Below are 13,616 nucleotides of genomic sequence, written 5' to 3'. Positions count from 1 at the left end.
TCCCATCAGTTCTGATCATGGTGACTTTTTTCAGCCTCACAGATGAACTCAAAATAAGGAGAAGTTGAACACCTAGGACCTGTGGTGCTGCTTCTCCTAACTCAAAGCACAAAGAGAAGAGAGAGTGTGAGCTGGAAGACAGTCGAGTGAAGTGACAGTTCAATAGCTCATTCTGTGGTATCCAGTATGTATTTTGTTCACAAACACAAATGTAACTTGCTTTCTGTCACATTCGATTACATCTACATCTTAATAAAGGAACATGTTCAGGCCGAACTTTGCGGTAACAAGAAGCGTGCGCAATTTTTTTGACATTGTGGTTACTTTGCATAACACACCACCACTTTTTAACCCACTGTCACAGGAAACAAATGATGTGTATGGTAAACACTCAAATGAACAAAATGGCGGATTCACACACTGCAGGCCTGTGCCTCTGCACAACTCCACCTTGTTGTACTCACCCACTTCCCCTTAACCGCCTGAAGGCAGGAAGAGAGGAGAGACAGAAGAGGAAGAGAGGCAAAGGGGGGATGGGCTTATTGCTTTCATTTAAAGTAAAAAAAAAATACAGAAGTGAGAAGTTTAGCAGACACCCCTTAAAACAGTCAGCGAGTGAGAAACAGGAGGAGAATCAGAAAGACGAGCAGAGAGGAGGTAAACGACTATACAATCATGGCTCCTTGGGCGAGGGCCATCTCAGAGCGGTATGGTGTAGGTAAGTCAGTATGTACTCACTTGTGTGTGTCTTTGTGTGTGTGTGTGTGTGCATGCACATAAACATGCAGCTATAGTGTCTATCTGTTTCAGTGTGATGGTAAGTTATCCATGCTATGAATAAGAATAAGAATAAGAAAAGTAGATGCCCATCACATCCTGCTTAACAGGATGTAAGCAGGTGCTAACAGCTTCTTAGAGCTTCAGGATGTATAGGTCAGATGAAATCCCCTTGAAGAAATCGTATTCGCCATTTAACTTCAAGGCAACGTATCTAATAAGAGCTATAGTGGATTGTGTGAGGGACAAAATCATAAATAAAACTACACTCATCCTAAGATGATGGAGAGATGAGCAGCAGTTGGCAATCTCTGTGCATTACATATTATGCAGCACATGAATACAGAAGCAAGAAGATAAATGTTTCCTGAAAATGACAATTTTAGGTGTGGAAAGATTGATTTAGGCACCGGGAGCAAATCCTAGACTGTGAAAGTACAACTTCTCTGTGAAATCTGTAGTTTATCTGGTATGCGGGTTAAATATGGCCGAGCTGATTAGCATGTGTTGCCGTTAGATATGCAAGACATAAACAGACCCAGCAAGAAAACAGATTTCTGACTTCTAAGATTCCAGATTGTAATAGCAGAGGTTCACTGGCCTCTTGCAGATGATGCTTTGAGTAATTTGCGCCAAGTCACGAATGTAGTTTGTAACTTATAGGAAGTGAGTGAGGACAATTTTACGTTTTTTTTATGTCAATATTTCTACAACTTACAGCTTAAAATTGACAGTAAAATTGACAATTAACATGTAAAAGCCATGTTGAATCAATTGCTTTTATGATTACTCAATGAAGTGTTGTTTATCTATAGTGAATATCTTCCTGGTCTGTGTAAGACTACAACACAGGGAGTGGAGGAAGGAGGAAGGAAGTTTGTCTGAGTTGAGAAGTCGTACAGCTAAATTGTTGATAAAGAAAGTAAAAACCACATGTTAAGAAGTGCACACTCGTATGTTTTCATTGAGAAAGCATGATATCTCTTAATCAAAATATTGGTCTAGAAACTACTTTTTTAGTGCCCCAACTGTCAGGGCATAGCTATGCTGCTGCTGCTGCAAGGCTAATTCCTACTGCAAACACCTGTTGCTATCACTGCTGCTTTTACAGTCTAAGGCTGCAACTGACAATTAATCCGATTATTGATTCATCTGCTGATTAGTTTTTTTGATTATTTTATTTGGTTTTGCCCATCATCACAATTTCCAGAGCCTGTGTTAATATCTTCAGATTGCTCGTTTTGTTCAACTGTCCAAAACTCAAAAGATATCAGGGCTCCAGACTAACTTCATACACTGGTTGCACTGGTGTGCCTAACTTTTTCAGTTGGGTGCGCTAACACATAATGTACTTGCACCCATTAATTTAAGAGTCTTAACACACTATACAAATGATTTTAAACAGGAATAAAGGTGCAGAGAAATCTTTTTCTTCATTTACATCACATCACATGGAACAAGAAAGTTGACACAGTTATAAATAAAGTTTCAAAGTGCTGATGTTAACTTAAATAAATCAACTTCATCTATCATTTGGGTATTAAAAAACATTCAAGGATATAAAAGTTTATAAATTAATGTACAGAAAATATGTTTATAGACTGATATTTGTTCAAAGGCAACTATCTCTATAAAAAATTTGTATACATTTTTTTATCTGACTCGGAAGCTCTGGATATGCACTTTACATTCAAATAAGACAAAGACAAGCAGCAAATACTCACAGTTGAGAAGCTAGGCTAATTAATTAATGCAAATTCAGGGTGATTTTCTTTCAGTTGAAAATGCTAATTGATAATCCCTAGATCATTTGAGCTCTATGCCTATTTGAAATCATTTTATTAGCAAGCTTACCTGCCAAGAGTCCAGCTGAAAAGCTGAGAAAAGGAAAGAGAGGGCATGTTAGCAAGAGAAAATGTAGCAGGGAATGAACTTCCGGGTTGACGTTTCAGCGTCATTCGTAAAAGCCAGTGTCATTCTTCGCGCGCTGGAGATATTAATTCGCGCGCGCGTTTTAGAAAAAAAACATATCCACGTCACCTCCCGGGCTCCGTAGCCGACCGCCTTCGTTTCTGCATAAGCTGAACTATTTTCAACTTTTTTTTTTTAGCATCAGGCTACGACTTGCTTTCTTCCATTTAATACTCGTTGTACTGAAGTGTTACTCCTTCGCTGCTCTCTCTCTGTGAACAGCCATTTCACCTTCTTCTTTCTTTAGCTGCTAGCCTCAAACGTGCCGACGCGACGACGAACTGCTGCACTTCACCAATCAAGCTAGCTTATTGTGCGCGCTAACATTCATAGCATGAGAGGGTTTGATTCTGCTGAGTTGAGCTTGGGAAGTTTTTTCATTGTACTTCCATTAAACAAGGGTCTAACAACAAACGCATCCCTCATCAGACTGTTACAATTCCTTTTTTTCTTTAGTTAAGTGGAATTTTGTTGGCCAAGGAGAGAAGCAGCTTTCCCTCGAAGTGGGCGATATGGTGTACATCCAGGAGGTCTGTGATGGTAAGAACATGTCAAAACATAACGATTTTTTTTCATATGTTCATCTGTGAGAATGTTAAGCTTTGGTAATATGTTATGTGCTATGTGTAGCATATTCAAAAACAAAGCTAGTTACATTTTTCTTATATTTTCCTATACACCAGCTGAGTTCAACAAAATGAAAATGATAGTCCAATTTAGAAATGGCAGAAGTTAGTACTTCTGTCTGTATTTACTCTGTATGTCACTTATATGTCATGGAGTATTTCACAGAATATAATATGTGTAATTCATATAAAGGATTAATGACCTCTATATAGAGTTGTATACAAATATTAGGTTGTATACATACAGTTAAAGATTGTATGCTTACCAGTCTTGGCACATACAGTCAAGATATAAATAGCCTACTGAACTCCAAAAGCCTTCCCATGTAGAGATGTCAATATGGTGTGATGGCAGACAGATGACAGTCAATCTTCTTTCAGGATGGTACAGAGGCTACCTGGCTAGGAACAAAGCCCTGCAGGTAAGAACTCACTCATACATGACCTGTTTTTTACACCACACAGCATCACATTGATTTTAACGGAAAGGTGATAAAGCATGACGTTCAAGCCGCTGTATTCGACTTGGGGATTATCTTTTCTAGTTTTGTGTTCCTGAAAGGTTAAAGCTACTACTTTTCTTTTTTCTTATTTATCTCCCCCACACATATTCCTTTCCAGGGAGTGTTCCCTTCCAGTTTTGTCCATCTTAAGGAGGTCCACATTGAAAAACGAGGGTGAGTGGAATCAAAAAAGTCTTCATCTGTCTCCAAATGTTAAATGTATTAAGTTTGAATGTATGTGACTACAGAGAAGAGGAGGTGGTGATATCTGCAGAGATGCCCTTGGTGAAGGAGGTGACCACGACGCTGAGAGAGTGGGGAAGCATATGGAAGCAGCTCTATGTGGTAAAAAAACTGGTAGAAATACACTGTGTGTGTGTATGAGTTTCTGTGTGTCTGAGTTTAACACCATACATCTACCTGTCCAGGCCAATAAAAAGGTGCGTGTGAAGCAGGTCCAGAGACTGATGTGTGAACTAATGGAGTGGCGTTCCCAGCTCCTGTCTGGCACTCTGCCTAGTGACGAATTCAAAGAGCTCAAGCAGAAAGTCACCTCCAAGATTGACTATGGCAACAAGTATGTGTGCTCCAAAACAAAATCAAACAAGCTAATTTGCTCCTGTCTCACCTACCTGTTCACATCTTTCTGACCACTAACCCTACTTCCGTCCTTCATTTCCATCTCCACTTGTTGCCATTTTTTTGTCCCCTGTTCTTTATTCACCTTTCATCAATCACCACAATCCTTACCTCTCCTGCTTCCTACCACAGGATCCTGGAGCTGGACCAGGTGGTTCGGGACGAGGATGGGAACATCTTGGACCCGGAACGGGCTAGTGTCATCAGTCTGTTTCGGGCCCATGAGGAGGCCACAACCAAGATCAATGAACGCATTAAAGAGGAGCAGGTAAGGAAAAGGAAGGCAGTGATGTTTGAAGTACCTAGAACAGAACCCAGGAGGGTGAGTGGATGGGATGGCTGATGTTACAATTACAACCACATTTATTCTGTAACTTATTTGACACGGCCGTAGTTTGTCTGCACTAGACTTCCCAGAGACATGTCTACTAAGAGATTTTTCCTGGGAAACTGTTCTCCCCTTTCATAGCGATATAATATCAGAAATGTAAAAGTTATTGTGAACTAGACTTGGATGGGGTCACACTTTTGTCATTTCATTTAGTTTTTTAATAGAACGTTGTAAAATGAATCTTTATATTCATGAAATTGCGATGGATAATACATCTGCCTTGCCAATCATGTCTGCCAGCCAAGACTAATTAAGAATTGACTTCGTCAGAAATTGGCTTGACTTCGCTTCAACTCAGCCTTTTTTACATTTCGACACTGATTCATTAGTAAGAAGAGAATGTACTCTATTGTGATTTTCTTATTCAGCGATTTTCTTCCCCCTTACAAACCCACAATCTGGGTTCTGCAGCTGTTACATCACAGGAACCAACTTTTATTAATAGTTTTTCCAGCCAATCAGATTTCTATGGGCCTTGAAATTAAATGCTTTTGACTGGCATTTTATCCTGTTAAACCCTTGTCCCAAGTTCACCTCCAACTAATGTCCTCTCCTGCAGTCCAACATCCAGACAGACCACAGCGGGATCTCAGCACGGATCCAGTCTTCGCCCACCCACAGCCTCTACGTGTTTGTGAGGAACTTTGTCTGTCGCATCGGGGAGGACTCGGAGCTCTTCATGTCCCTCTATGATCCCATCAAACAGACCATCATCAGGTGTCACTTTCATGTCTTTCTCTCTTAGCTCCTAACTTCACACAGCGAGACGGTGGTCCGTGTAGCCCAAGATTCAAATGGACTAAACTGATGTTGTTATTGAAGTTTGGCGGATTTCTGCATTCATACATTTGAAATCAGTTTGGGGGTGTAGTTTTGATTTGCATAGAGATAGAAAACACGCTACTGGTATTTCTTGAAAAACTTGTCATCTTTTGTATAGCTTATATTGATGATATTTTGCTTAAGCGTTTTAATTTCAAGAATTGAGATCATGATAAAAGTAAACTGGGAAAACTAAGATTAGGTGGTTTTATCCTCCACTACACCCTCTTAGTACTCTGGAATGAATGAAAACACCTTTAAATTCAAGTTCAGATTGTCTCTACCTCACGTCCATCCCTCAGCTGTCCAAAACGTGCGCACACACACGGTCCAGCCCACACGCACTGTCCTCCTTTCTCTTCCATTTCTTCGTGTCTGTATATCTCTCCTTCCCTTCAGTCCTGATTTTTCCTCTCTCCTCCATTGTCGAACCACACTAAATAAGAACAATGGTATGCCAAAAATAAAAATACAGAAAACACAAATTACAGTGCAGCAGAAAGTGACTGACAGCGCTATGTGGTGCCTGACAGGGCTGATGCTAAGCCCCGTCACTCACTGTCATAGTGGGCATATCTATGTCTAAGCCACAGCAGCTGAAAGTATTAAGATAGACCTGGATCGATCATCTTTTTCTCAGTTTATATCAACCACCGTTCTATCATCTCTTACTTTTTTGACATTCGTCCTGATTCTCTTCTGTCTGATCTGCGCCTGTTATGTTTGTTTGTTTTGGTTAAATTTTCATTTTGTACTATCCATTCCTTCACCCTGTCCATCTGTCTGTCTCTCTCTGAAAAAAAAGGGCAGATGGGAGGTTTTATAGCAGGAATGTTTTCGGAAGATATCATTTTTTTCTCAGCTTTGATTCATCGCACTGTACCCGTAGACACCCATCTGTCTTGCCGTTTGTCTTTCTATTCATCCTTATGTCAGTGACAGCATGCGTCTATGCTGTTGGGGATAGAGGGGTTGTATTTTTAGCGCTTAATCAAAATTATGCAGCTGTACTGGGGAACATTCATGGATCCACACGCCTGTCAGGGGTTGACTAAAACATTTTAAATTCATTTCCCCAGGAATAATGTGATGTCATGTCAGTAAACTGCATATAGTATGCTCATGTACACCAGACAGGCTGCTCTTTGATCCTCTCCCAAAGAGTACCAAAAGGCGAGGGAGGCGGACAGCTTTATCTGGACCATGCACTCGCTCACTCCTGGACTGGACAGAGATAGCGTTTCTATCTTTTTGATTCATCTCTTCCTGGAGGTGGAAATGTCATACCCTTAGACAGAATTTCATTATCTCAAGTAGAGTGAATCTGCAGAGCTTCAGTTAAGAGGGATGAGATAGTCTTCACTGCAGTTCCAACTATGTGTGGTTGTATTTAAAAATATTGCATTGCTGAATAGATGTTCTGTGTGTCTTTCAATTCTTTTGCATGCTTGGTGCAGTGAAAACTACTTGGTTCGCTGGGGCAGCAAAGGATTCCCAAAGGAGATTGACATGCTCAACAACCTGAAGGTTGTCTTTACAGTAAGTGACCACAGGAGGGCACTATCACACTGTTTCTTAGCACGTAAGACCCTGCACTGTATAGGAATGAATGAAGTTGTTTCCTCATTAAAGACTGTGTTGCTTTTTTCAGGTTCTCTCCCACTCTCTTCCCCACCAACCTTTTGTTCCCCGACTTCACTTTCCTCAATCTTTTCATCCCTATGACTCTTATTTTTACCCCCTATACTCCTCCTTTGCTTTTTTTTAATCTCTGTTCTCCGTTCCCTGTTTTTGTCCATCAGGACCTGGGGAACAAGGACCTGAGCAGAGAGAAGATTTATCTGATCTGTCAGATAGTGAGAGTGGGCAGAATGGACCTGAAAGAGATTAACAACAAGAAGTGCACTCAGGGCTTGAGACGGCCGTTTGGGGTGGCAGGTACTTGAATAACAGTCAGTACAGGAGTGTTTTGGTTGAAGGTGCCACAAAATTACTGATCCAAGTGGTCAAGCACTGTGCAAAGTATCAATTATAGTTCAGTGTGTAGGATTTGGAGGGGGGGGGGTTAGAGGCAGAAATTGAATATGATATTGCCAGTAATGGAATATAATAATAATTATGTTTTTATTAGTGTATAATCATCTAAAACTTCGTCACTTAAGAATGAGCTTTTTATATCTACAGAGGGAGCAGGTGCTCTCCATGTTGCACCACCATGTTTTTACAGTTTCCAAGACCAGACAAATAAAATGCTGGCTCTAAAAACGGTCTTTCACATTTTTTTCCGTTTTTTGTGGCCACTGTAGGGGAGGGTGAGACGAGTGGTGGTCAGTTGCTTGCAGTCGCCAACCACAAAGCTAAATGCCACTAAATCCTGCACACTGGACCTTTAAAGCTGCAGTATATTTGATGACAGAATGAGGCTGTTCTGCCTCATTTCTTTGTCCCATTTTAACAGCCGAGTCCACAATAATGGCCTTTAGTAGCCTTTCAGTCATTTTTACTTTTGTTCCCTAAAGGGCAGAGTAATTTTGACTGACTCGTCAGCTGCTGCTGCTGCTGCTGCTGCGGGTATTATCACCCATAGGGAGCCACCTGGTGTAAACACAGTCATCTTTTGCAGGAGCAAAACTAAAATATTGATACTGACTGTCCACTACTATTTCCTAGTTTCTATTAAGTCTATTGTTGTGCCCTCTGGCTTAAAAAAGTTGCTCATATCCTCATATAACCTCACAAACAGCTCTCAGGGTGTGTATTGAGGCCTGGTGTGCGTTGTGTGTGATTGAGAGCTTTATCTACGAAATGTTCACAGAGGCTGTCATTGCTGACTGATGTGAGTCCACATCAGAAATTACTGTATAGCATTTCCTTTGATTTTGTCAACACAGACACATTTGTTTTCTTTTCTTGGCAGTGATGGACATCAGCGATCTCATCAAAGGGAAGATGGAATGTGATGAGGAGAAGCAGTTTTTCATCCCTTTCTTCCCGTATGTCCTATTTTTCTCCTCGGTGCTTTTCTTCTTTTAAGAAACTTCTGTTCACAGATCCTCCCTGTAATTAATATAGCAAAATAACAAATTTGTGTAGGTTTCAGCATCTGCGCGATTTTGAGATTAAACAGTTTTCTGTGTGTTTTTAAGTGAGTGCATGTGTGTTTGTTTGGCTCCAGGGTAGTTGCTGAGAACGACTTTCTGCACACCCTGCTGAACAAAGTGACATCATCACGAGGAGACAGTGGTGGCCAAGGTACTGTTCTTACAGGCTTCGCTCTCTGTTTCCAAGCGTGTAAGCCATGTGACTATCCTGCTGTTAGCGGTCCTGTATGCACTGAAGGTTCCCAATGGACTGTGTATGCTGCATTCATTTGTGGTCAGACAAAGCGGCCCTTTCTCATCCAATCCTCGCCTCGTCTCTCTACGCCGTGGGTGAGAATGAAGGTCATTATCCTGATGGATAGCGTGCGCCCTTGAGCCGATGTTTTCATATTACTTACCCTTTATTCCTCCCTCGCCAGCCTCCAGTCTCGCTGCCCACTTCCTCATGTTTATGGCTGAGTTTGACATCCCCTGTGTCTGACGCTGTCTTGTTCCGCAGAGAGACACCCAGTGCGTTCGTCTGCACTGTTATATTGCTCAGCTTTTATCTTTCCTCTTGCTCCTGAAGGCTCTGGGCATAACCTAGATATGAAACCCGGGCGAACAGATATGGAAGGAGCACCTGAGGCCACCAGATGTCTGTTCTTAACATTATTCACCCCTAATCTCTCCTTCCTCGCACCTTGAGTTGCTTCGGCCACAGCACACACACACACATACACACGGACACACATTCCCTACAGTATTCCCTGTAGGTATTTCGTTAGCTTTGAAGATGTGGGTTTGTGACATATTCTAGATATCACCAGCTATGTGTTTCCCTAAAATAACTTGCCCCCTTTTTCCGCTTTCTGTCCATTCTTTTGTCTTTGTTTTCCCACATAATTTCTTTAAAAGATGTGAGAGGCCATATTATTTAGGACTACATTTCTGCCCATTATGAGAACACCTTCACTTTTCTTTGCCTCCTTCTCGCCTCTCTCTTACACTCCTTTCACGAACAGCAGACAGAAATTTTATAGTATTGATTATAGTCTAGTCTGCAACAACAGCAGACATTTTCACATCTCTGGTTCACCTTGGGACACTTTCAGAATGTTCACCCTTAGATAAACACTAAAAGTTTATACAAAGTGCATCTCACTTTAAAGCTAATGTTTCAGCGTTGCTGTGAGTCCCGAAAACATCTTAAAATGTTTTAAATTCAGTTGTAATGCTACAGAGCCTTGACATTCCTTATTCATTCATTTTGGATTTAATTTGGATTTACTTACCTGCAGAGAGGAATGAAAACTCCTCTCCAGATTCCTCATTTAAAATAGCCTGGAGTGGCACCTGCTTGAGTAAATTTATTAATATTTGGTAAAAAATAAGTTCAGTGAAGTATTAAATTTAACTCTCTGAATCCACAATGAAGTTCTCTACGAAGGTAAGACACTACAGGTGAATAAGGTAAAAATTTTTATCTATAGATATCACCATACAACTTCCCAAGTTCATTACCTACAATCAAACACTTATTGTTTGTATTAGAAGTTTTCTGAAATGTTTTGAAGTTTAAAGCATTTTAACTAACTTCCTGTATGTTTTGATGTTAGTAATCCACTCCCTCGTCTCTACGTCACCACGTGAACGTGGAGCGGTAATTGCCACACATAGCAGCAAACAGGAGGATCCTGCTCTCTGTGCGTTCATGAGCAGACAGGGTCATGTCTTTATGGAGTTCTCTGTCCTGATTGGATGAAGTGGGCAGGGATACTAGAAAATTCATTTTCTCTTTTTCGGCATGAGGAGGAGAGACATGGGTTACTGACCAAACACTCTGTAACAATGATTCATTTGTTTACATATTATAGTCCTTATAAGTTTTTTACAGAGGGAATTTTGGATAACTCTTTTATTAACCCCAGCAGTTGGAAAATACTGTCAACAGCCATAAAATACAAATTTTCACCTTGTTTTTGGAAATAAAATGCTGTATAAATCTGGCTATAAAATGATACAATGATGAACACACCCCTCTGATAACACCTTATATAGGTAGGATTAAAACTGGAAAAGGTTGGTGTATGTTAGTGCTACTGAATTGGACATTTCTGGCTCAGATGATGAGAAAAAACTCAAAAACCGCCTTTAAAGACATTTATTGTAAAATTTCATACAACTTTAAACCAAAAAGTTGGAATTATTAGTATCACTATGAAACTCCAGATGATTACTTACATGATTAAGATATGTTATGTTTAAATATGCAAATAATGTGTTGTCTAATTAGGTATGTGCTCATTTGCATACATTTCCAGAACAAAAATCTTGACTTCTACTAGTCTGAAAGAAGACGTGTTATGGAAGCAAAATAGCCCAACATCTTTAAACTGAACATTGCATTGAAATTGCTTTCACCTTTAATGTTCAACTCAACTTGTCAACTTATTAAATAATTACTCTTTACATTAATGACCCGTTCACAGTTAGTATTCTAGACAACATGTGCCATACATCACTTTGTCAAGTCCCGTGACGAGTCCCAATACTTTTTCACTGGCTTATTTAGGATTTGTATTTTGAATCGAAAAACAGAATAATTCTGAAAAAAACAGAAAAAAATCAAATCACATCCCAAACATTAATACATTGTCTTCCCTCCTCCTCTACCCCCACCTCATTCCAGGTCTGTGGGTGACCATGAAGGCTCTGGTAGGGGACATAGTTCAGATCCGGAAGGAGTACCCTCACCTGGTGGACCGCAGCACCGTGGTGGCCCGCAAGCTGGGCTTCCCAGAGATCATTATGCCCGGAGATGTTCGCAATGACATCTACCTCACTTTACAGGGCGGCGACTTCGACAAATACAACAAGACGACGCAGAAGAACGTGGAGGTCATCATGTGGGTCTGTGATGAGGAGGGCAAGGTCATACAGGTCAGCAGCGTGAGGAGATGAGGTCATATGGTGCACGTCAGTGTATTTGATGGGAAAGGGATTTGTGTAAACGGGGATTGGTTTGTGTGTGTGTGGGTTGAGATACAGTGTGCAGGTGCAAAAGTGTGTGTGTGCACCTAACGTGCAGTGCCTAGGAGATTGAGGTGGTATGGGCCACTGAGCAAGCCAGGCACTGATCGAGGTCTTAGTCGCCCTTTCGTAGTCAGGGGCGCATAGATGTGGCTTTATTCCAGAATGAAAATCCATCATAGGCACATATAGACGCACACGCACGCATTCTCATACACACACAAACATGAAATCCTTCAGCTCAATATCACAAGTATTTTTCTCTCCCTCCTTCTTTCCCAGAACTCCATCTGTCTTGGAGCCGGGGATAAAGCGGTCAGTGAGTACAGATCCGTCATCTACTACCAAATCAAACAGCCCCGCTGGATGGAGACAATTAAGGTGTGTGTGTGTTTGTGTGTGTTGTAGAGGGAGTTGTAGAGTAAACTATTTGAGGTAGATTTAGAGAGTATAAAAGTATTTAGTGGTAGAATTGTATTCCTGTCGATACCAGACTCTGCTTTCAGTTTCCTTGAAGGTGTCTGCTGTGTGTATCACAATTGCATTCCTCATTTCAACCATTCCCTTCAAGAAAATAAACTCCAGAATGTCATGGTATACCTTGAAAACATTTGAAGATATCTGTTATTTTATATTCTATAATAACATGAGATGTCCTCCAGGTGGCGGTCCCTCTGGAAGAAATGCACAGAATTCATTTGCGCTTCATGTTCAGACACCGCTCCTCCCAGGAGTGTGAGTATCAGCCTCTTGTCCTCTGCCTGTCTGTTGTCTGCATACATCCACACTCCTTAACTCCTCTCGTCTGATCCCCTGAGCATAATGTGACACTGAAAGGACCGAATGATTGGAGGCAATTTGGAAAACGACCCAAGGCGTCATTACACACACTTGATTAAACAAATCAGCAGTTTTTCCTCCTCCAATAGCTGAATTCTCCCCCTCCCTCCTCCCTTATTATTTCCCTTGTGTGTTTCTCCCCTCTCCCTACATATTTTGTTTACACGTTTGTCTTCCTCGTCTCCAGCCAAGGACAAGAGCGAGAAGAACTTTGCCATGGCTTTTGTGCGTCTGATGAAGGAGGATGGGACGGTTCTACAAGATGGGCTGCATGACCTTATAGTCTTCAAGGTCAGAACCATAAACCATTTAGCAGAAAGTTAAGACATGAAAGGTGGAGTGTCTCTCACTGAAAACTTCCTTGACCCCATTTTTCTGTTAAAACAGATCAGCACTTAGAACTTTCAGACTTATACAGATGTCAAAGCTCATCTGAAAGTGATAAATGACACAGGGAGTCTTTTGTGACGAGGGCGCCTCCCTTTGGATTAAACAGCCTAACTCCTATAGAAATGTTTTTAAATGAATAAAATAAATGTCCAATGAAAGTGGCAGCTAGTCAATTGGTGGTTTATGACAAGACCCCTTTACAGGATTTGTTTGATTCATCATTCATGGTCATGAGGTGAATGGGGAAGTTTATTTTAACTGTATCAAAGCTCAATGCCATTCCTGATGGAATTCTGGAGTCATTCATCTTCATGTGTATAATGGTGAGAAATTAAGTGGTAGATTCACAAAAATCACCGGAGCAGGCTGGGTTATTTGGCTAAAGCACAGTAGAAAAAGTAAAATGACTCTGAGATAAGTTTAAACTGTTGCAGAGAACACATTTCAAGACATCGGTTCAGTCGTTACCATCATCAAAGCAGACCTAAACGTACAGTATAGTGAGTCTGGACGGCGGATTATTGCCACCCAGACAGGTTGAGTG

The 13,616-nt window shown here is 41.0% G+C and overlaps 1 protein-coding gene across 1 annotated transcript in view; it reads left to right on the top strand.

Moving 5' to 3' along the window:
- The first annotated feature begins 666 nt into the window (after positions 1-666).
- dock2-like (dedicator of cytokinesis protein 2) overlaps positions 667-13,616 on the top strand; it is a 116,006-nt gene continuing 103,056 nt past the window's right edge. Inside the window, exons 1-16 of the mRNA XM_073487116.1 lie at positions 667-718; positions 3,205-3,288; positions 3,756-3,796; positions 3,996-4,051; positions 4,126-4,222; positions 4,306-4,454; positions 4,649-4,784; positions 5,467-5,624; positions 7,187-7,268; positions 7,532-7,667; positions 8,647-8,722; positions 8,905-8,981; positions 11,502-11,752; positions 12,125-12,223; positions 12,505-12,577; positions 12,870-12,973. Coding sequence (XP_073343217.1) covers positions 676-718; positions 3,205-3,288; positions 3,756-3,796; positions 3,996-4,051; positions 4,126-4,222; positions 4,306-4,454; positions 4,649-4,784; positions 5,467-5,624; positions 7,187-7,268; positions 7,532-7,667; positions 8,647-8,722; positions 8,905-8,981; positions 11,502-11,752; positions 12,125-12,223; positions 12,505-12,577; positions 12,870-12,973 — 1,662 coding nt within the window. The 5' untranslated portion in view covers positions 667-675. The remainder of the gene's footprint in view (positions 719-3,204; positions 3,289-3,755; positions 3,797-3,995; positions 4,052-4,125; positions 4,223-4,305; positions 4,455-4,648; positions 4,785-5,466; positions 5,625-7,186; positions 7,269-7,531; positions 7,668-8,646; positions 8,723-8,904; positions 8,982-11,501; positions 11,753-12,124; positions 12,224-12,504; positions 12,578-12,869; positions 12,974-13,616) is intronic.

The sequence above is a fragment of the Pagrus major genome, chromosome 18, assembly GCF_040436345.1.
Source record: "Pagrus major chromosome 18, Pma_NU_1.0".
Taxonomy (NCBI): Eukaryota; Metazoa; Chordata; class Actinopteri; order Spariformes; family Sparidae; genus Pagrus; species Pagrus major.
Note: the sequence above shows the minus strand (reverse complement) of the source record. Positions and strands in the feature narration are given on the sequence as shown.